The sequence below is a fragment of the Solanum dulcamara genome, chromosome 11, assembly GCF_947179165.1.
Source record: "Solanum dulcamara chromosome 11, daSolDulc1.2, whole genome shotgun sequence".
NCBI lineage: Eukaryota > Viridiplantae > Streptophyta > Magnoliopsida > Solanales > Solanaceae > Solanum > Solanum dulcamara.
In genome coordinates, this window is record NC_077247.1 from 40,543,009 (window position 1) to 40,566,486 (window position 23,478).

General features: G+C 32.5%; 2 protein-coding genes across 4 annotated transcripts; one reads left to right on the forward strand and one right to left on the reverse strand.

Moving 5' to 3' along the window:
• Positions 1-2,072: 2,072 nt before the first annotated feature.
• Positions 2,073-8,904, forward strand: LOC129874111 (uncharacterized). Of its 2 annotated transcripts, XM_055949341.1 has the most exons (5): positions 2,073-2,584; positions 5,548-5,659; positions 7,038-7,513; positions 8,087-8,331; positions 8,427-8,904. In XM_055949341.1, exons 3-5 carry the CDS (start codon positions 7,062-7,064, stop codon positions 8,666-8,668), a joined length of 939 nt encoding a protein of 312 aa, XP_055805316.1. In that variant the 5' UTR covers positions 2,073-2,584; positions 5,548-5,659; positions 7,038-7,061; the 3' UTR covers positions 8,669-8,904. The 2 variants fall into 2 exon arrangements, with proteins under 2 accessions (XP_055805316.1, XP_055805315.1); XM_055949340.1 differs by lacking the exon at positions 5,548-5,659 and having other exon boundaries at positions 2,074-2,584.
• Positions 8,905-13,628: 4,724 nt separating this feature from the next.
• On the reverse strand, positions 13,629-17,866 carry LOC129874734 (cyclic dof factor 3-like). 2 transcript variants are annotated; one of them, XR_008762951.1, is made up of 3 exons: positions 17,590-17,866; positions 14,716-16,141; positions 13,629-14,103 (listed from the first exon to the last, which is right to left on the reverse strand). XR_008762951.1 is itself a non-coding variant. In XM_055950076.1 (2 exons), exons 1-2 carry the CDS (start codon positions 17,725-17,727, stop codon positions 14,870-14,872), a joined length of 1,410 nt encoding a protein of 469 aa, XP_055806051.1. In that variant the 5' UTR covers positions 17,728-17,866; the 3' UTR covers positions 14,473-14,869. The 2 variants fall into 2 exon arrangements, 1 of the variants encoding a protein (XP_055806051.1); XM_055950076.1 differs by lacking the exon at positions 13,629-14,103 and having other exon boundaries at positions 14,473-16,141.
• Positions 17,867-23,478: the final 5,612 nt, after the last annotated feature.

Consider the following 23,478-nt stretch of genomic DNA (forward strand, 5'->3'; position numbering starts at 1 on the left):
GATAATACTTCTTTTTCTTCTCTGATCATGTTCTCTACAATTCTCTCAATGCAGCTTAGTTAGATCTAGTTAGTTTTTAGTTTAGTTAATAGATTTTAACATGATTTCAAGCATGACTTCAAGCCTGCAAAGTACAGTGTTGATTTTGTGTACTGATACTACACTTGTTTTGTCTTTGTTGAGTACATGACATATTTAGCCGTTGCGGAGAGACCTCACCAAGAGGAGTGATCGTGTTCGAGTCCAATGGTGAGTTATTCTTTCATGCTACCGTGGACTCTCTCATTTATCATAGTCCTTCATCGAGGATGTAGATGTTCAAACACTGGTTAACTCTTAATGATTTTCTTTTGGGGATTGCATTCCCTCTTCTAGACTTGTTCGTTGTTTAGAGTTTTGTGTACGATTACTTTCAGTTTCTAGGATGTTTTCCGCATGTTAAGTTTGTTGACTAGATCATTTTCTGAGTTTATGGGAACTCGATATTTTTTATTGATTAGACCTGTTTCCGAAATCTTTAAATAGTTTATATCTCACAAGTGTTGTTAGCGTAGGTTGTAAAAATGGTTCTTCCATCGAAGGGTTAGTGTGGGTCCTAGTCACGACGGGTTAGGGTCCTGACATAAGAAATTGACTAGCTCTCGAAATTCTATCGATATCACGTATATTGGGACAAAAAGAGTAACATATATTATCTTAATTATGTAGAAAGTACTATAAATTATAATAATTAATAACTTAACATATTTATAAATCATAAAAAAAAAATTGAGTCTCAAAATTTTATTTATGTCACGTTAACTGAAACAAAATAAGTAACATATATTTAGCCCGTGCTGACACGAGCTCAAATGTCCAGTACTTTATACATACGTCTACATTAAGGGTGTGCATCGATTGGTTCGGTTCGATTTAATATATTATCGGTTTTCAATTTTGAAATATGCTAAACCAATAATAAATCAATAAGATATTTTTTTATCGATTTTGGTCCTTAGCGATTCGATTTTCGGTTTAACCAATAAACAAATGCTAATAAAATATAACTTTACGAAATACTCATAAAATATAAACAATAGTGACTAATATGCAAAGAATTCTACAACTGCAACACAAATAAAAGAAGTAGGACAATAATGTGAATTGAAGCTAAAGAGTAAAGGTAATAACCAATAAGGTATTGATATTAATATTTAATATTTATTTAGGGGTAAAATAGTAAATTACTATTGTCTTAATGGGTTATCGGTTTATACAATAACTCAATATTAAAAATCAATATCGAACCAATAGCCTAATAATTTTTTGGAGAATTTTTAGATATAACAAATATTTTAAGCATAATTACTCTATATGGGTATAGTTTCCATAATTACTTATAATGACAAACATAAATTTGTCATTATACAAACGCTGTAGAGAATTATATAAAAGTTGTAGCGAATTATACAAACGTTGTACCCACAAATTATTTATAGACCAAAATAAACAAACACTGGTATACATATGTATTTGTATATCTGACAAGCGAGATTAAGAGAGAGGAGGAGAGAGACAAGTGAGATTGAGAGAGGGAGGAGAGAGGCGAATTGTATATGTATATTTGTATAATTATATATGTATATTTGTCAAAAAATTATATATATGTAACTGGTATACATATGTATTTGTATATATGACAAACGAGATTGAGAGAGAGGAAAAGAGAGGTGAGCGAGATCGAGAGAGGTAGGAGAAAGGCGAGTGAGATCGAGAGGGGAAGGAGAGAACATAATTGTATATGTATATTTGTTGAATTGTATATGTATATTTGTCACAAAAATTATATAATGATAACTGATATACATATATATTTGTATATCTGGCAAGCGAGATTTGTCATACCGCGTAAATAAATTGTTATGTTTGCTGTGAACTGTAATTATTTTAAAACTATACCCTAAATACATAATATAGTAATAATATTTGTTATATCGCATAATTTTTCCTAATTTATTTTATAAAATAATTAAAAATTCATTAACGCAATAACCAAATAACAATAATCGATAACATTTTTTTGATTCAATTTATTAGTACACCCGCAACTCTCTTCTTCCCCTCTCTCTCTCCTCTCACGCCTAACACAGAGAACAGCGAGAACAGTGAGCAACCCTAGCCATAGGCCAGGTGCCGATCACATCCCCATCACCCACGTCCCCTTTTCCCCTTTTAGCGGAGCCTCAGAGCTACAACGGCTCTCTCTCTGCTGTTCGGCTTTGGTAAGAAGGAAAAATCTCGGAGATTGTCGGATACGAGCTTGGTCCATCGGATTTCACCATCAATGGCCTCATCTCTTGTCCAGTGAAAGATTTCAAAAATCCCCTTTTTCCCACTCGTTCCCTCCCCCCCCCCCAAATCCACCAGATTTCCCCTATAAATAGTCAAAAACACACAAAATAGCATCGAAATAGGATTAAAAAATTCCAAGGCTAGTTCTCTTTTAAGTTTGGTGTCGATTCTCTTCTTCTTGAGTCAAGCTTGCGATTGGTGGAAGTTTCTTTGTGGTCAAGCTCATAGTCCCATGCTCGCTGCTCCGAAGAAGGTAATCCCTCTCTCTTCTCGATATTCTATATTTCCTGCTTTAAATGACTTGTATATTTAGAGTCATTTGGATTAGCTTATAAGCTAATCCAAGCCGGTTAAATAGTTGAGTATATTTAAACACGAATTTATTTTAACCTGTTTATAAGTTAAAAATAGTTTATAAATAAAAAAAAGTTGGCCTACTTTCTTTTTCCACTTATAAAATGTTAACAAACTTATAAACGGCTTAAAATAAGTCAATCCAAACAGCTATTAGTCTTTTTAGCTCCAGCTTTTAAGGTTTTTGCTTCTGTTCTCTTAGGCTGAATCTTTTGTTAATATGGTTCTCTGAATATCTATTTAATCTTTGCTTACTTTATTGAGTCTCTATTTTGATTTTGTTCAAATCTGTTTGCATCTGTGGGGTTCGATAAATGCGTTTAGTGTCACAAAGATAAACAAAGGCATTTTTAATTCACCATCATATGTGTTTAAGTGTTGTTACCAGTTTGTTTTGTATATTAATATGTCATGAATCTGCTAAGCGTTTAAGTTTAATTGTAATCTGATATATCTCGTTCGCTGTTTGAGTTCCTTTTTAGGAAAAGTAGCCTAGATCTTTGCCAGTTTATTGAGCCCTCGACATATTAATCCTTTACGAATGAAGTATGTCCTTGCTACTCTGATTTTCACTTCAAGCATGTTGCTCCTTTCCTGCTATTCTTCAAGGATTTAGTGCTAATATAAATCGGTTCTCAGTACTTTTCAAGGAGTTTTCATCTTTTGTTTCTTGTGTTCACTGGAAAGGGAAAATTTGTAGTCAGTATTGTTTAAGAATGAATATTTTTGCTAAATCTTAGGTTAGTCTAATCTATTCCTTAATTTGTGATAGGTTTGTGGCATTTTTTGAGTTTAAGAATCAGCCATTAGCTTCTTTATTATTTTATAATTTTTGAAACGGCTATCCTCCCTAATAACTGATTACTTTACCTATTTGAGCTCCTCCCCAAACCCCACTTGTGGGATTTCACTGCATATGTTGTTGTTGTTTACCTATTTGAGCTTAACCTTTTTTTTAAAGGGAACTGTCTCTTGGGAGGATCTGGAAATGCATAAATCTTCATATCCCTTTATAATCTACATGCTTATGCTCTTATATCATAATTCCAATCGGAAACTTTCTGTTTGAAATGAAATTAAGCATGATTAAATGTACTTCTTTAGAATTCAAAGTCTAGTTATGAACTATGGAATTATTTATGAATCTATTTTCTTTTTTCTTTTCTATAGAATATGTGTAAAATAGGTTGACGTGAATGTTTCTTTATTTTCGTGGTGAAAGATTTTTTTTTCTGGACAAACTCGCTGAATAACTCCTAGTTCTTAATCTTGCTTAGTAAGTAGTATGGGTTATTGTTCTTCTACAACCTGAATTTTGCTCATATTTTTTCTTGGTTACAACTCGATATTTTATGATTAAGGATTATCTCATCGCAGTCCTATGCCTCTGTTTGTAACCTTATTATTAAGATTGCTTACTCATTCTATGCCTCTGTTTGTAAGCTCATACTTGATTAAGAACAAATTTTATTTGATGGAGGAAAATCTTTTCAAATTGTTTCTGAAATAGGCCTCGAGTTTTATGCGTTTTGGTTTGATAACATGACTGTGTAATACTAGTTTCCAACCCATTTGTTTGTTTGTTTGTTCTCTTTTGTCATATATTAGAAATCTTATTCGGAATTTCTGGTAAGAAGCTGCTAATGTCTGAAAGGATGCTTTACTTATAAATATGTCCCTGTTTTGTCATAAATAAAGAAGATTGGATGAGCCCTTCAATATCACTATTAAAGTGTTCACAAATTTTCAAATTGAGAAAACATCAATAGCAACAATTATGAATCTCAAACTGAAATTTTAGAGTTTCAATCAAATTTTTTTACGAAATTAGGATTGGAGTGTGATATTCTCCAATCCAATCTCGCCCAATTCCACATCAAGTAGATATGTGTATGAATTTGCGTGTAAATTGTATAGATTAGTAATAAAAGAATTTTTAGTACCTTGCGTACCTAATGTTTATGAAAACTGATTTTGTTCAACTATGTATTGTATGGAAACACTATATAATATGGTACATATACTGATTTACTTATTTTGTTTCTACCATGTTATATACAAGATAAGTTTTATTTTGTGAGTCACATAACCAACATTACTTATGTGAGACTTTATTACTTGACAAATGGATACTTTCTTGTTTTAAGCATAAAATAAAAAAAGCAATGTTAATTTAATTTAATTTACAAACCAAAATAAATCAGACCTAAATTGCGAAAACCGAACCGAATTTATTTTAGTTTGGTTTGGGTTAACATTTTCACCAAACCGAAAAATCCAACCGAAATTTATTAACCGAACCAACCGAACGCCCAGCCCTACTCAAAAGTATGACGTGAAAGATATATTTGAATTGAAATCCAATCAAATGATATATTTAAACTATTTTTGATAGTACATGATATATTGTCTCTTTTCCGCTTTAGGATTTAGATGTGCACTTGATTACTTTAGGGTAATTAGGCGAGTCACTAGGTCAGTTTGGGCAAGTCCCAAAACCCAATTTTTTAGCCCACCAAAACATGGACCTAGATAAATGGCAGCCATCAACCCGAATAAGATTCATTCTCTATCCCGTTCCAAGTAACCCCCTAGATAAATGGCAGCCATTTTCCATCTTCATATTTCCCAGTGGCTGAAAGTTGTTTCCATTGAAACTGTGAGCATAGAAGAATCTCATACGTCCTCTGTTTGTTTCTGGGTATTTTCTGTCTTCGAAGTCGTTTATAAGAACTCATATACAGGGGCGTATCTAGAATTTGAAAAAAGTGAGTGCACAACTTTATACTTATTTATGATTCTGTTAACTTCTTGAAGTCATGATATAAGAATACTATGTTTGACGAATTGTTAACAATACAGAAGAAAGGGCTTATGTTGAAAGCAGCAGAAGATTACTAGGTTTGCTATATATTACATTGCACGTATGATGGGCTGGATAGGACTAATTTCTCTGAGGGGCTAACTAACAAAGGTTAAAAGGGTTGAGTAAATTCTTTCATGAAGTCATGCGTAAATTTTAAAATTTTTCATGTTGATATTGTGTTGTTAGCTTCAATTGTTTATACCTTTTCTTTGATATGTAAGTGCTAATAGTTATTCCCCAAAGCAATTAGTTCAATACTAGTTAGTTGGCGGTCGAGGATTGGAGCTTCTCATTCCTGTATGGATCGTCAGGTCTGATGTAGAATTGAATTATCCAAAATTTATATGTTATGTTTCTGCCATTTATTGTTGAACCAGCTTGTAAGCAAAAATGTTTTCTGTGTTTTAGGTCCAGTATTTAGTTATGATAATATGGTATTTTTGGAGTTCTTTCTGATTGTCACTATACCTGAACCCAGCTTCCCTTTGGTTTTCTGGTGGTTTTTACAGGAGTCTGTCATAAAACATGTTGAGAACTTGATCTAAAATTTAGTGTTTGCATTATCTAGAGAATGTAGATGTTAAAATTGTACTTTTTAATGCTAAAAAGATTATCATTATTTAGTTCATTAGCCTAGTGGTCAATAAAGAGGGTGAAATTTGTATAGATTAGTGTTCAAATCTCAACACAGAGATAGAAAGCTTAGATAAAGTTATTTGGTACTTGTACCGGTGGAAGGGAACATTCATTATAGCTGATTTGAATGCCACCATTATATGAAAGGGGAGATAAGGCAAATGCATTGAGGCGAGCTTTGCTGAGGTATGGAGCGTCCTTTACGGCACGAGTTTCGGGGTAAGCGTGCAAAAATAATCATATTAATTAGGAGTTGAAGCGTGATCCTAAACAAGACACTAAATCCTTCTGATTAAAAGATTAATAGATGATCAGTACTTTACTGTATTTAGATTGGTCTCCGCAACTAGATAGGCAATTATTTTGTTAATCATTTCAGTAATTTGGACTATTCAGAGAAGTAGGAGAGAAAACACGTAACTCATTCCAGAAAAAGGATAAAGGGCAAAACAATCCCCCCCCCCTTCCCCCAAAAGGTAGGCAAATGACTTGATTTGAATTTCATAGTACCCAAGGTTTGGCACATTCTTTTAGGAGAAAACGTGGGACAGAGTACATGGTTTCTAGAAGAAATTGTGCTCCTAATGGCTTATGCTAATGGGATTGTAATATACAGCAAACCAAGTATTCTTTAACTACAAGAAACATTGCACATATTCAACGGATTTCTTAAGACAAATACAAGATTTGGACTAAAGCTACAGGGTTGACGGAACCCATAAGCTCTAGGTTTGATGAATTGTTAAGGTTACACTTCTGTTTTTCAAGTTGCGTAGCTTATTGGGTTTCTGTTGTTTTCTTTTCTGCAGTTTTTGTAGCTCGAGAGTAATTATTGGGTTATGTTTGGCAGGTGATTAAGATTCAACCATTTGAAATGATTCTTCCGATTGACCCAGCAAATAAATTATCGTTTAAGTGCTTTATTAAAGATGGAGATTTGGTCATTGTGTATGAGAGGCATGACACAATGAAAGCAGTGAAGGTCACTGAGGATGGGGTTCTACAGAATCGTTTTGGTGCTTTTAAGCATTCTGATTGGATAGGTAAACCTTTTGGGTCCAAGGTTTTGAGTAACAAAGGTGCTTTTGTTTACTTGTTAGCTCCAACTCCTGAGCTATGGACGCTAGTACTGAGTCACAGAACCCAGATTCTTTATATAGCTGATATTAGTTTTGTTGTTATGTACTTGGAGATCGTTCCTGGTTGTGTGGTTCTTGAATCTGGTACTGGAAGTGGATCTTTGACAACTTCGCTTGCAAGGGCTGTTGCCCCCACTGGCCATGTTTATACCTTTGATTTCCATGAACAGAGAGCTGCCTCAGCTAGGTAAGACCCTAATACGTAGGAACTTATTTGTGGATTTACAGTCATTAAGTTGACAATTATTCTAGGTTGATTTCTCCCAAGCTTTTGTTGGTTTTAAGTTCATCTACTATCATTTTCTGTCATTCTAGTGCAAAATATTAGTTTTAGTAAGATGTTTAAAACTCACGTTGAACACATTTTTAGTTGTAGGGCACTCCTCAAGAGGTTAGAAAATGGAATCAATCCTTCTTTTACTAGGGGCTCTTTTTACTGACGAAGAACATTGTCGTAGGATTTATTCTTGTTGCAAAGTATTTTTGTTTCCTTTTTGCTGCTTGATGAAGAAGTAACAAGGTTTCAGGAGTTGCTCTAGAGAAGCGGGAAAGAAACATCTTCCAAAAGGTTGCAAGAGTTAACAAAGAAAACTTGTTCAACACTTTTTGTCTTCATGCAAATATAATATCAAGTAGGAAAAACATTCTTTTTCCAATCAGCTCCGCACACCCATCTAAAAGATGAAGAATGAGATAGAGGAGCTCAGTATAATTTTCATTTTATGTGAGTTTAACTCGTGTTTAAAATTTCCGCATATAGGGAGGACTTTGAAAAAACAGGGTTGAGCAATCTGGTCACAGTAGGAGTAAGAGATATACAGGGCGAAGGGTTCCCTGATGAGTTTTGTGGGAGAGCAGATTCAGTATTCCTAGACCTTCCTCAACCTTGGCTTGCCATTCCTTCTGCTGGCAAAATGTTGAAACCAGATGGGGTATTGTGCTCCTTCTCTCCATGCATTGAGCAAGTACAACGCTCCTGTGAAGCGCTCATATCACATTTTACAGGTATGTTATTTTCCTAGATACTTGGTCTCATTCAGTTTAAAAGGCTGCTATAGAAACTAGAGACCCTCATTTGGCAAGTGTTTTTGATTTTGTAGATATAAGAACATTTGAAGTACTTCTACGCACCTATGAAGTTAGACAAAAGATTCTAGAGAGCTGCCCAGTAAATGGAGGGGATTCTATTGAGCATCCTCCACGGAAGAGGAGGCAGGGTTCTGCTGAAGCAAGCAATGGGACTGAATGCTCTTCTTCTCCTATGGTAGTGATTAGGCCTTCTGGTGAGGCAAGAGGTCATACTGGCTATTTGACATTTGCTAGACTCAAATGTTTTGTGTAATATGTTTCAACGAATATCCAATTTTTGTGGTCGAGTACACTCTTCGTTCTTTAGATGTGCTTATTTTTCTCCCGAGATTTAACAAAAAGTACAAGAATTGCTTCTACTCGGAGGGGATTTGAAATGAGGAGATATAAATAAGGCATAAATCGTATTCATCGAATGCGATTTATTAATAAAATTTGTAACTTTCAAAGAAATACAGTCTAAAATCAATATTAAGATACGCTTATCAATATATAATATTATATAACATTATAGCTACGAAAATTCATATTACTTTGTTAGATTATATATAAATTATCTTTGATAAATTGTTTTTTTCTTTTTTTCAAACACACTCTTTATGTATAATATGTGTATATTCATATATAACAAGTGTAACATCTATTTTACATTAAAAACATGAACTTCCTAATAGGGGTGTTTAAAATCGAATCATAACTGATAAGCCAATCGCAAAATTGGCTTATTGTTATTGGGTTATCGAATAAACAGTTGAGGAATGAATTAAAATTTCATAATTAATGGCTTATTAGTGTGGGGGCGGATTATTCAATTTCCTTATCGGGTAAACAGTTAACCCGTTAAGAATTACCATACTTACACTTTTATTTTAGGTATATTAGCCTTATTTAATATTTTATCATAATATATAAGAGTAATTATATATTTTTCCTTTGTTAGTCCTAACTCCTAAAGGCTAAATCCATAAAGCCAGAAAAATTTATTTATTTTTCTATAATTATATATTTTGCCTTAAAGAATAGAGAGCAAGTCACCAAACTCAAAAAAACACTAAAATTTAAAAGAGGTAAAGCCGTAAAAAAGCCCCCGACTCACAGCTTTTAAAATTGTGAAAAGAAGTCATTTTTTTGTAAGGTGCATTTATTGAAATAAAGATACCATAGAGATTAGAGGTTAACTGATACTCCGAATTAATAACACTCAATTATATTTACATAAGCTATACACTGATTATACATTATGATATACTCAAAAATCTAGATATAGTTTAACTATACATAAAATATATACTGACTATTGAATTATGATTAATTCAAAATCTTCTCAAAATAGTCTCAAATTATAGAATGATATTTTACATAATATACTTTTTTAAGAAGACATAGATAAATTGATAAATATACCTACTCGTGGAAGCTTTTCACCAAATATTCATAATTCCACTTTACTTTCAGCTAAAATATTGTTTTTAAATTGAAGAGATATACGATAAGTTACCATAAATAACATTCACTAAAGGTGATTTATGAACAAAATTTGTAGTTCTCAAAGATATACAGTCCTACATAAATATTACGATATGTATCTCAATATATAATATTATATAATATTATAACTACAAAAATTTATTTTGTTTTGCTAGATTATATAAAATTCTCTTGACATATTTTTTTTCTTTATTACAAACACACTCTTTATGTATAATATATGTATAGTCATATATAATAAGTGTATATCCGCATCTATTTTACCTTAAAAGCATGAACTTTCCAATTTAAATGTTACAACAACAACAACAAGCCCAGTATAATCCTATCATGTGGGGTCTGGGGAGGGTAGAATGTACGTAGACTTAACCCCACCTTGAAAGCTAGGGCGACTGTTTCCAATTTAAATGTTAAATTACTATAATACCTTTAATTAAAAAACATCACCTAACTTAAGTGTTAAATTACGTTAATATCCGAACTAAAATCACTCCTACATGAGCTATACACTGACTATACATTTTGATACACTCAAAAGGCTAGATATAGTTTAACTATACATGAAATATACACAGACTATTCAATTCTGATAAATTCAAAATTTCCTTTAAACGTCCCAAATCATAGGCTGATATATTGAATAATTTACTTTTTTAAATAGACACAGATAAATTGACAAGTATGCCTACTCGTGGAGGCTTTTGACCAAATATTCATAACTCTACTTTAAAAAAAAAGGCAGTCCGGTGCACTAAGACTCCCGCTATGTGCAGGATCCGAGGAAGGCTCTCGGCTCAAATATAAAAAAAGGATGCAAAAATGAAGAACTGTATGATAAGCCATAATTCGCATTCACTGAATGCGATTTATGAACAATATTTGTAATTTTCAAAGATACACAGTCCAACATAAATATTATGATATGTATCTTAATATATAATATTATATAACAGTATATCTACAAAAGCTTACATTGTTTTGCTAGATTACATATAAAATTTTTTGGTATAATTTTTTTTTCTTCGTTCCAAACACTCTCTTTAATATGTGTATAGTCGTATATAACAAGTGTAGATATATACATCTATTTGACCTTAAAAACATGAACTTCCTAACTTTAATGTTAGATTTCTAAAATACCTTCATATAAAAACATTACCTAACTTAAGTGTTAAATTAGTTTAATACTCCAAACTTAAAATACTCATCTATATCTACTTGAGCTATACACTGATTATACATTATGATACATTCAAAAAGCTAGATATAGTTTAACTATACATTAAGAATACACTGACTATTCAATTTCGATCAATTCAAAATCTCCTCTAAATAGTCCAAATCATAGGTTGATATTTTGCATAATTTGTTTTAAAAGACACAGATAAATTGACAAATATGCTTATTCGTTGAGGCTTTTAACCTAATATTCTCAGCTTTACTTCACTCTCGGCTCAAATATATATAAAAAAGAGGCAAAAATAAAAAGATGTATGGTAAGGCATAAATCGCATTCACTGAATGCGATTTATGAACAAAATTTGTAGCATTCAAAAATATACATTCCAACATAAATATTACGATACGTATCTCAACATATAATGTTATATATCATTATATCTATGAAAATATATTTTATTTTGTTAGATTACATATAAATTCTCTTGACATAATTTTTTTTCTTCGTTCCAAACACACTTTTTATGTATAATATGTGCATAATCATATACAACAAGTGTGTATCTAAATCCGTTTTACCTTAAAAGCATGAATTTTTCAACTTAAATGTTAAATTATTATAATACCTTCAATTAAAAATATCACCTAACTTAAGTGTTAAATTACTTTAGTACTTCGAACTAAAAATACTCATCTATATCTACATAAGCTATGCAGTGACTATACATTATGATATAATCAAAAAGCTGGATATAGTTTAACTATAATGAAGTATACACTAACTATTCAATTTCGACCAATTCAAAATCTCTTCTAACCAGTCCCAAATCATGGGCTGATATTTTACATAATTTAGTTTTTAAAAAAGACACAGATAAGTTGACAAATATGTTTACTCGTGGAGGCTTTTGACCCAATATTCTTAACTTTACTTTACTCTCGGCTCGAATATAAAAAAAGGAAGCAAAACTGAAGAGATGTATGATAAGACATAAATAACATTCACTGAAGGCGATTTATGAACAAAATTTATAGCTTTCAAAGATATAGAGTCCACATAAATATTACGATACGTATCTAAATATATAATATTATATAACATTATATCTATGAAAATTCATATTGTTTTACTAGATTACATATAAATTCTCTTGATATTTTTTTTCTTCATTCCAAACACACTCTTTATGTGTAATATGTGTATATTCGTATATAACAAGTATATATCTACATCAATTTATCTTAAAAGCATTAACTTTCTAACTTAAATGTTAAATTACTATAATACCTTCAATTAAAAACATCACCTAACTTAACTGTTAAATTACTTTAATGCTCCAAACTAAAAACACTCATCTATATTTACATGAGCTATACACTGACTATACATTATGATAATACATTAAAAAGTTAGATATAGTTTAACTATACATGAATTATACACTGACTATTCAATTTCGATCTATTCAAAATTTCCTCTAAACAGTCCTAAATCATAGGCTGATATTTTACATAATTTACTTTTTAAAAAAGATACAGATAAATTGACAAGCATGCTTACTCATGGAGGGTTTTGCCCCAATATTTCCAACTCTACTTTACTCTCGGCTCAAATATAAAAATAAAAATAAAAAATAAAGAAATGTATGATAAGACAAAAATCGTATATTTTTAAATAAGTATTCCAACACAACTTACTAATCTAAGAAGAAAACATAGGGAATTTATACTTGGTATTGATACATAAACATAAATTAATAAAATTATCCATTTTATTTAGACAGATAATGATCGGATAAGCGTGACACTGAGAGATGGCAATCATGAGAAAAGCAGCCACAAGAAGTGCAAGAGAAATGAATCGGCCCATTTTTACTTTTTTATTTCTGCTTTAATTAATTGAGGATTCTTGAAAATGTTTTAATGGGGTTTTGTGTATAGTGGGCAGGAGGTTTTAAAAAACTTTTATATTATTAAATAGAGTTATAGTGTTCTATTAAGATTGTCGCACTCTGAGATTAATCACCAAACAAGATACTGCTAAATATATGAAAGTAACTAATCCACCCACTGCTAGATATGAGTTAATCAGGGTTAGATATTTTAGTACTATAATTAATCAGTAAGTAGAGAAAACAAAACAAAACACGTTAGCTGTCTATTGGCTCGCTATAAACACGGATTAAAATAATGTTTAAAATCGTTTGGCCTTGGACATTTTCACTTTTTTTTTTGAGAATAAAATTAATATAGATTTTCCGGAATTTTAAAGCTCCAAAAGCAATTTTCACTTCAAATCATTCAATTCAAAAACAACTCAAATTTATATTCATGTTCAAACACAATTGAATCAAATGCCATTTTCAACCTTTTTTTTCCCCTTCAAAATTCACAATTTTTATATCCAAACATGCACTAAAACAATGCCCATGTGTGGCAAACTGCAAGCTGAAAAATTAACAAGATCTTATTGATTAACCATGCTTTGATTGCAAGCACAAGAGATTTGGAGTTGCAACTTTTACATCACTAGAGTGAACTTTCAAATTGTACCAAAGGTCCTTCCCTCTTGCTGTATAACAGCACTAATATGAGAAATGCCATAAAAGAAGAGAAAAAAGTGAGCAAATATTTCTGTACAGAAGACTTCAACACTCCATCTCTCCCATTACAAGGATGAAACAGATCACAACAAATCCACTTATCGTACCAATTTATAGTAGCTCTCCCGACTACACCAGATGACAAAGTAAAAGCTTACATGAAGCTTAGATCGATTAGACCACAGCCAAAGGGCTGGCTCCGCCCCGAGCTCTAGGCTCTATTTACATACATAGATAGAGATGGTTTGAGAAGTAAAGTAATCAATAGACATGAAACTTGTAAATTATCCATTACCTTAGCTGGAACTAAAATGGTGGTCTGTTCTTCACTAAGGAATAAATCCTGCTAAAGATAAAGATGCACCAAGTGTCTCTTCTAATGCCTTTATTTGAATCCTTTTAGCACAGCACTCTGAAACTGAAAACATTACTCTAAGCACCATAAACAACAACACACCCAGTGTAATCTGAGGAACCTTACCCTACCTCATAGGGATAGAGAGGTTGTTTCTGATAGATCTTCAGTTTAAATAAAGCAATTTAAAGCAGTTTGAGAAAGGACAGCCATTGAGAGTTTAAATAATGCATTACCCTTCAATTTACAGACATGAAAGGCTGACACCTAGAGGAAGAATTGAAAGGTGCAGTTCTTCAAATAAACTAAGATCCATTTCTTAGAGATGAGCAAAAATAACTTGTTAAAGCATCATCAGGAAATATCTACTGACAGTCCATTCGTCATAGACTCATAATGCATTAATAGTAAATTCAGAACAAACAATTAAGCAAATAATGAACTTTTTAATTTTACCTTCAACTTATTCATCACACGTCAAATTTGGAACACAAACAGCCTAGTTTACCTCTCACTTTCTTAATTACAAGTATATACATCAACTACGAAAATGGGAAAGAAAAAGAGAAAAAAGAAAACACTATCAACCAAAAAGGACCCATCTTTTTCACACAAGGAGATATTAGCTGCAAGATATTGATCTACTCTGATTTGAATGAAATTGAAGGAACCTACCCTACATTTTCGCCAACACTACTGTGTGAAGAACTCGCTCTAACCAAAATATGCCGACAAGTAACAGTAGTTAAGAGTTACTGAGCTGAAGAATTCCTGCCTGGCCTTGCCATCACTGTCTGATATTTAACATTCTCAATGATTTCACAACTGTTTATGACCTCTCATTGAAATTTACTGACCGAGTCAATGCTGCTGGGTTTGCTTGTAATACAGTAGAGTTTTCTGAAACCCTATTGTTGTCATCATTCTTCGGCTGAAAAGCACTGAAAGGACTTCCACCAACTGAATTAACACTATCATGTTTTATTCCCAATGTCGCCCATATAGAACTCTTTGCAGCCTCTCCTGGATCATCAATTCGGAGAGTTTTTGGAACCCAGAGGCACTTCTCAGGATCACTCTCTTTTGAAGGTTCTACCGTGCGGCTCAGAGGTTTTAGTATGTTTTCATCCCTTGAGTGTTTTCCCAGAGTTGGAGAATTAGGACCAGAAGTCGTAGGTGTTTGGTTTAGGGAAGCAGTAGTTGGAGACATCCAAGGAACATTCCAAGAACCTGCTACAGTATAACCCCAATAAGAAGCTGCTGGGAAAAACGGCATAGGAAAACCAGGAGGGCAATAACCAGGAGGAGGGACTGCAGAGCTCCATGGGACAGAACTGCATGGATATGGCCAAGGAGCCCCAGGATAGCAAGTCAAGTAAGGTGGAAAGTTATGGCAGTTCTTCTTTAGCATGTCCGGTACAATTTTGTTACCTTCATCCTCTGAATTTGCAGTAGTGACAGATGATCTTCTGGAATGGTCATCTCCATTATCTCCAGCTCCGTAACTAACTGGAACCCCAGGTTCTTGTGGTTTATGGAACCCATTTTGTGAGCAATTATGCATTGTTTTGTCACCAATATTCAAAACTGAAGCCATTGATTCACAGAGTGGTGTAGGGGATCCAAATGCAAGAATAGGTTGTTGTATTCCATTTGGATAATCTGTTTGTGCGTTTGGAAGTGTTTCAGAGACGGATATTTGGCGGTAATGTGGAACTGAATTCTTGTTTTTCCGACGACCAGCACCTACAGGCACATTCCTCATGGTCCCACCAGCTGTCCAATATCTCTGGCAATTCTTGCAGAAGTGTCTAGGCTGGTTCACATTGTAATTGTTGAAATAACAAAATTTGGTTTCCATGCTGTTACACCGGGGACATGGAATTATCTTGTCTGGCTTTTTGAGGATTTTCTCTTGCGAATTACTTGCTTCTCCTTGCTCTTCTTCACTTTTTGAAGGTCTTGTTGAACAGTCGTTATCAACAGGTGGCTCCTTTATACTATCAGTTCTAGTTGGAACTGAATTCTGATCCTGCAACTCCTTGCCAGTCAAAATTTCCATCTCGTCCTCATCATCATCCAGTTTTCCTCCAAAATCATCCTGTATGTGTGATGCATTTTCACAGTGGAGTAAATTAAGTCAGTAAACTCTTCTTTTAAACGATTCAAATTATTAGAAACATATGGAGATCTCAAAAGAAAAGGTTCAACGAGATTTCACTAGTCTTTTATAACTATTGAGACAACCAAGCTTTTCTGTCGGTAAGAAGCATGTGAAAGTTGTAGAGAGAAAATGTTGAGAGGCCAAAGGTAAAACAAGACCAATAGTAGATTATATATCATGAAGGGATTTACCACGGAGAACTAAGGATACGAGTGCATAACAAATTAAGTATCTGCATCCTACTGAATGTGGAAATTGAGTATTCATAGCATTACACAAATAAAAGGTATGAAGTCAAAGTTTCTCATTTAGCAAATCTTAGAACTAAACTACTCTTTTTGCACTAATAGATTGCCCATTAAAGAACTCAACATAGGAAAGTAAAACAAATCTGAGTTATAGAGATGTGAAAGATGTTAAACCATGATTGGTTAGGTTGATGGAATAAAGTTGAACTCTAATCAATTTCCTTACAATTGTAAAATAGTTGAACTTTCTAAAAATTGACAGTGAAAATATATTTTTACAACAAGCAACCTTCTATAACATGTTAATTTGCACTGATCCTAAAAAGTTATGTTACAGAGTCTAGTTAAATCCATTGTAAAATTAATAAAGCCTTTTCTATTTGAAAATACAAAGCATTCACGGAGATAAGGAGCTAAGGGTGTGTTCGGTATGGAGGAAAATTTTCCCATGTTGAAGAAAATGACTTCCTTAATGTAAGTGGAAAAACAAGTTCTATTAGTGAACTTCTATGTTTATTGTATCCTCCCCACCCACCTAACGCCCCAAACCACTACCCTTTGACCATCCTACCCCCGCCACCCCCCAAGGCTCCACTCCCCAACCCCTCCCACTCGTATAGTATTTTGTTAGATTACGTATTGAGATAACATTTTTTTTACTTGTTTACTTACTAAACATTACATAATAAGTATGAAACAACAAGTTTTACAAAAAAACATTTTCCAGGGAAAATATTCTCCTTCGTGCCAAAAACACCCTAAATGTTGAGAACACGATGAAAGGAACCCCAAGTAAGAGAAATTTGTGAGTACCTGACCTAATCAATACATGGATAAATTTAACCCCCTTTCCTTTAAAGGAACTAATTTAATCTAGAGATATGTTAGTAGCTGAGTTGATTGGTTACCCGAACTTTTACCTCGTAGAGTTTGATTAGCCAACTTGTAATCCCCTACTCCGTTTCCCCTTTCCTACCAAATTTTAAAATGAATTAATTTTTTTTTTAAAAAAAGTAGGTTTATATTTTGTATCTGATTCAAAACCCTAGGGAAATGCTCGGGAATGAGCTCAAGCAGAGTCCAATGGGAAGTCAACAGATTATATTTTAGTTTTGGAAGTAAAAAAAAGTAAAGTACCTTGTGAGCTTCTACATCTTCTTCTTCTTCTCCGTTGGTGTCCTCAGGCAAAGAATCATCTTCATGAGTTCCAGAAGAATCCGGCAACTGAATGGTTCTGCCAAAGAGTTTAATTGCAGGGTCTTTGAGTTCTGTCATGTATTATACAACAAAGACTGTATGCGCTTTTTCAAGTTCCTATACTAAGCTGGGAAAAAGGAGAGAGAAAGAGAGAGAGAGAGAGAGAAAGAAGAGAGGAGACGATCCAACAAACAAATCCGGCGAATTTGGGGATGGGGTCTCATGTTAAAATTATTTTCTATTTACTAGTGGGACGGCTTTTGGATTGTTTTAGACGAGCTAGGGTAGGCCGAATAAATATTGTGGAGAGTTAATTAGATAGGATATGATGTAGTTATAGCTTAATGAGGATATGATCTTAGATAAGAGTGTGTGGATGATTCATATTAGGGTAAAAAACTAATATATAATCTCGTTATCCCTCCGTATTAGTAGGCGCATTAGCGCACTATAATTTCTTTTGCTCTGACTTATGTTATTATCTCTCTATTACTTTTTATACTTTGATTACTCTATTTTATTTGTATCGCTTTCGTTATTTGAGTTATTCGTTATTTGCTTTCTTATATCACTTTGAACTTCTTAGACTTATCTGACCTCTTTTTATGCTTCTTTTGAGTCGAGGGTCTCTCGGAAACAGCCGTTCTACCTTAATAGGAGTAAGATCTGCGTACACTTTACCCTCCTCAGAAACACGTTGTGGAATTTCACTGAATTGTTGTTGTTGTAGTGGGACAACTTTTCTCACAATATTTTTGATGCAAAATATAATATTAAATTCATAAATTTATCAAGTTAAAAATTTAGGTGGCATATTTTAAATAAAATTTTATTTTATTAGAGATAAGAGTAGAATGGTGGTGGTTGATTATGATTTAAAATTTAATACAATTTTATTACGTATATGAACCAAAAATAAGAATAGATCATTCTAATTTAGTTTAATTAAATTTGTATATTATTCATCGAAACAAAAAAAATTCGTTATTATCAAGATAAAACAAACATGATTAATTAAAAATATTTACTTTAGGATAGTGTTAGAATGAACTTATGAGAATAATCAAATAGTAAATTAAGTTTGTTTTGATGGAGACTTATTAAAAGTGGTAAATACAGCTGGCATGCCACGTAAAAGATAGAAAATAATTGTGAGCCACAAGTTTTTTGTGGCTTTGGAGATTTTGTTATTCTGGCTTTTTTGGATTCTCAATAAAGTGAAGGGCTCTTTTTAATCTGAGTCAGCATTACCTTTTTTTCTCATCCTCAAATTCTTCATAAAGGGCCCCACATTTTAAAAGTCGCCAAACTTTTCGGCTTTTACTTTAATGAGACTTTTTCTATTTTCTTGTGGATGGTAATGCAAGTTGGACACCACAAAGCGTGCAGAAACAGCAAACCACAACCCGCGGGTTATATCAATTTTAATATTTGTCTCCTTCCTGCCAAAAAAAAATTATTTTTCTTAAAAAACGATAACATTGATTCATTTTCCTCTTATTTAGAAATAATTATTCTTATATTTAAGCTATTTGACAAGTTTGAGACCATTTTTAATTAATTAACTTATGACAAGGATATTTTTGAATAAGCAATATAACGGGATAAAATTAATAAATTTTAAATAATTTCAACGTATTTTTAACTTCTTTTTTTTTCTTCTCATTTTAGATTGAGAAAAAAATGAATGGCGCATTCAATTCAAAAAAAATTAAGTTACGAGTTTTTTTTTTTTATCGAGACTTACCACTTTGTATTATTTTATCAAGGAACTACACATTTCTATGTATCATGGGCATAGTGTACAATCCAGCTTGAGAAAAATCTCACCTAAGAAATCTCATTCAACAAAGAATTAGAAAATCTAGCTAATCTATGAGCTATTTTGATCAAACATCTAGAAATATATATAAAATCAACACGATCAAACATAATTGAAAGCGTCACTCTATCTCTCATAACGTAGCAACACATATTTTGATCGTATCAACAAAAAATTCACATTCTTTCAGTTATTATTAATAGCAGATTCAAAAAGTCTTCCTAGTAAAATCACTTCAACAGTAATGACTTTCCAACATATTTGATTGGGGAGCCATCCCCATGAAGTAGTTTTCCAAGATATGCACCTTCTATCTCTTTTGAGGTGTAAGCCTGTACAAATAAGATATGAGTATTGACCAAATATACTTTTCTTGATGTACGCATGACCTCAATTTTATTTTATTTTATACTTTAATTGCTCTAAGGATTATTTTTTTCTACTTCTTACTTCCTCTATCCCAAATTAACAATTACTATAGATTAAAAAAAATGTTATCTTAAAATAATTAATTATTTTAAGAAGTCAAGAGTAAAGTAAAAGTTTGTTTTAATTATATTTTTATTGCACAATATTTAAGAGGAAGAAATCGGTTTACCCTTATTAAATAAAACTAACTTAGTAAGTTATATTTTATATTTATTATTTTCTTAATAAATATGAAAAATAACATTAAACCGACAATTAAAATGGAATGAAATGAATATTTCTTTCAATCAAATTCCACTTTCCTTGCTTAAAAGATTAATGAGTGTCTTATAAGAGGATTAACCAGAAGATCAAGACTACAATTTGTAGATATAAAACATACAATTATTCCCTTCGTCTATTTTTTATTTGACATACTCCAGAAGTAATTAATAAAATAATAAATTTAATATTTTAGAAAATAACTCATACAATTATCTAGTAAAATTATAAAATAAAACGATAAATTATATCTCGATAATTTATCAAATTGGACAACTAAAAGATGAGGGAGTACAATTCTTTGTCAGTGCCAGCTCCCATTTTCTACTTTTGGTATGGAGAAATGGGATAGGAAATATAAGAAAAACTTGTTGGTGTTTAAACGGGGCCCAAAATATTCTGAAATTGTTGAATTTGATATAAAAACATCATTTGTTAATTTTTCGGTTCTAAAATATTCTTCACATCAACCGGCTATGAAATTCTTATTTTTGATGGCATTAGTTAAAAATATAATTAAATTTTTCATTTTCTATCCGACATGATTTTATTGGTATATTTTATAATTAACCTAAACTAATTATACCTGCTCAAACTTGGATCCACCTAATAACCTTATACCCGCCCGCCTAAAAATCTAAATTAACTAAAGGGAAAAAAATCTTGATTCTCATAGATTTAGGTGTTCTTCAAGTTTTTCCAAATTCTCCAATGATTTTAGTTTCCTTTAAATACATCCTCAAATTAATAAGTAAATCTAAATTTTAAGTTCAATAAATGATTTTCAAAACGATTTTAATAATGGGTGAGTAATCTACAAACTTCAGTTTTCAAATATTGAAATTGAGATGTGAAATTCTTCGACTTTTTAAATGAAGTTTCAATAATTTTCTTCAACTTTATTTCTCATTTTATTCACTAAATAAATTAAATCAGATAATGTCAAATCAAAGTTGCTTCACAGTAATCATATTCAATTATTCAAAAACTTACAACTTTTAGAAAGAACCCCCCGATCAGTTTAAAATACGTTAAAATAGAAGCCCGGATGAACCTCTAATGGAGATGTCAAATAGAAGCTCGGATGAACCTCTAATGGAGGGTTTAGAAGTGGGTGATTTAGATTATTGTTCTTAGCATTATTGTGAAGTTGTATTTTAATTTTTGGAGGGTTTCGAAGATGGAATAAGGTGACTTGGATCGATTTTATAGTTGGATTCAATGAAGAAGATGAACAATAATTTGAACAAATTAGATTTAGAATAATTAATAAAATGGAAATCATGATTTTTTCTCCTTAGTTTAATGGGTTACAGGTGGTGAGGGTATCAGGTTATTAGATGGATCCGGATTTGAAATTTAATTAGTTTAGATTAATTAATTATAAAACACATTAATGAAATTATGTTACGTAATAAATGAGATTTTTAATTATATTGTTAACTGTGGCCGTAAAAAAATAAGGATATTTTATGATCAATAGGTCGACATCAAGCGCATTTTAGAGCCGAAATGTTAACGAAGAGTATTTTTGTATCAAATTCAATAGTTTAAGATATTTTATGTCCTTTTTCGTTTCTTTAATTTCTATCTTGACAAATAAGTCATGACCTCTTATAAACTAATATTATTTATTAAAAAAATCACGTGTAACGACCTGTCTCCGTCGTTATGGATAGGCCAATGGGAAAAGATTTTGGGCCAGAAAATTTCAGATAGTAGCTTCAATTTTTTTTAGCCTAAGCTAGACTTGGATGAATTCTGAGTCAGGTGAGGTCTGAGGTGACCTGGTGATAGGTGAATGATCGAATCGGTAATCTGATTTAGTTAGATGATAACCAAGACGATACAGAGCATTTATGGCTTCGCGAAATCGCATTCGGGTGAGTAAAACTATCAAAATTGGACTTAGAGTGAAAGGTATGATTTAAGATGCCATGGGATGAGAGTGTATTGTAAAATGGGAGTTTGGAGCTCAAGTTTCGAGCTCACTGTATCCGCCTATCCGGCCAAAGCGGTGTCGTTAGAGCGGGATGGTCTCGCTTTGGCGGGACAGTCATGAATTTAAGACGAAAAAAACCCCAGAACGGTTTATTTCATTCCCACCTCATTTTTGAAAGACCATAAACGACCTAGGGCGATTTCCTACTGATTTCCATCCCAATTTGTGTCAAGGGTAAGTAATTTACTTCATAAATTTGTTAATTGATTCCTAGAACCCATAATCTATGGTGGGTGATATTGAGGGAGGATTTTAGTTTGAAAAACTAATGGTGGAAAATAGCCCTAGAATGGGGGTTAGGATCATAGGTTGGCCTAGCATGAGAATTGTGTTATTATTCGTGTTAGTTAGGTCATTTTGTTGATCCTTTATATATATTTACTGTTTTTAGACCAAGAACAAGTGGAATGAACTCGGAAAGGAAAAGCTCTTGCACTTTAAATTTGTTGAAGCTCAAATTGTGATGATTTTATTTCCCGTATGTGTTTCAAGTACTTGTTAAATTGCTTTATGGTATGCATATGTGTATATAAATAGGGAACATGCTAGATTTGATGTGAAATGGTCACTTGCTGACTTGTTTTGTGATGAACCTATTCTTGGTATAATAATGTTGACTGTGGTTGAGAAATTATGATTGCTTGTATGTTTGGATCGGGTGTCACGTTCCGACACATAATTGGATCGGGTTTCATATTCCGACACATAACTTGATCGAGTGTCACATTCTGACACAAGTATTGGATCGGGTGTCACGTTCCGACACAAATTAAGTGTTTGCAGGTCCATGAGAAGACCCTTATGTTAAGTTGCATGATATTGAGGTTGTTGAACTGTGGTCTTGCTGAATATTATTTGGGATGACACTGGTTAAATTATTCTGTATATGTGCTTATTATGTTGAGTTTACTTGTTCATGATCCGCTTACTGGCTAGCCGCGTGATTCTATCAGTACATTGTTGATTTTGTGTACTGATGCTACACTTGCTTTGTCTTTGTTGACTACATGGCATATTCAGTCGGCTGTGGGGAGACCTCGTTAGAGAAGTGATAGTGTCCGAGTTCAAAGGTGAGCTATTCTTTCAGGCTGCCGTGAACTCTCTCTCTTTGATTCTAGTCCTTCTTTCGGGACTTAGATGTTCAGACATTAGTGTTATTTGATGACTCTTTTGGGAATTGTGTTCCCTATTTAGATTTATAGTTGTTTAGAGTTTTGGTACGATTAACTTTCAGTTCCTAGGATGATTTTCTGCATCTTTAAATTTATTTATATCTTGCGATTGTTTGCTAGTTGGGTTGTAGTAATGGTTCTCC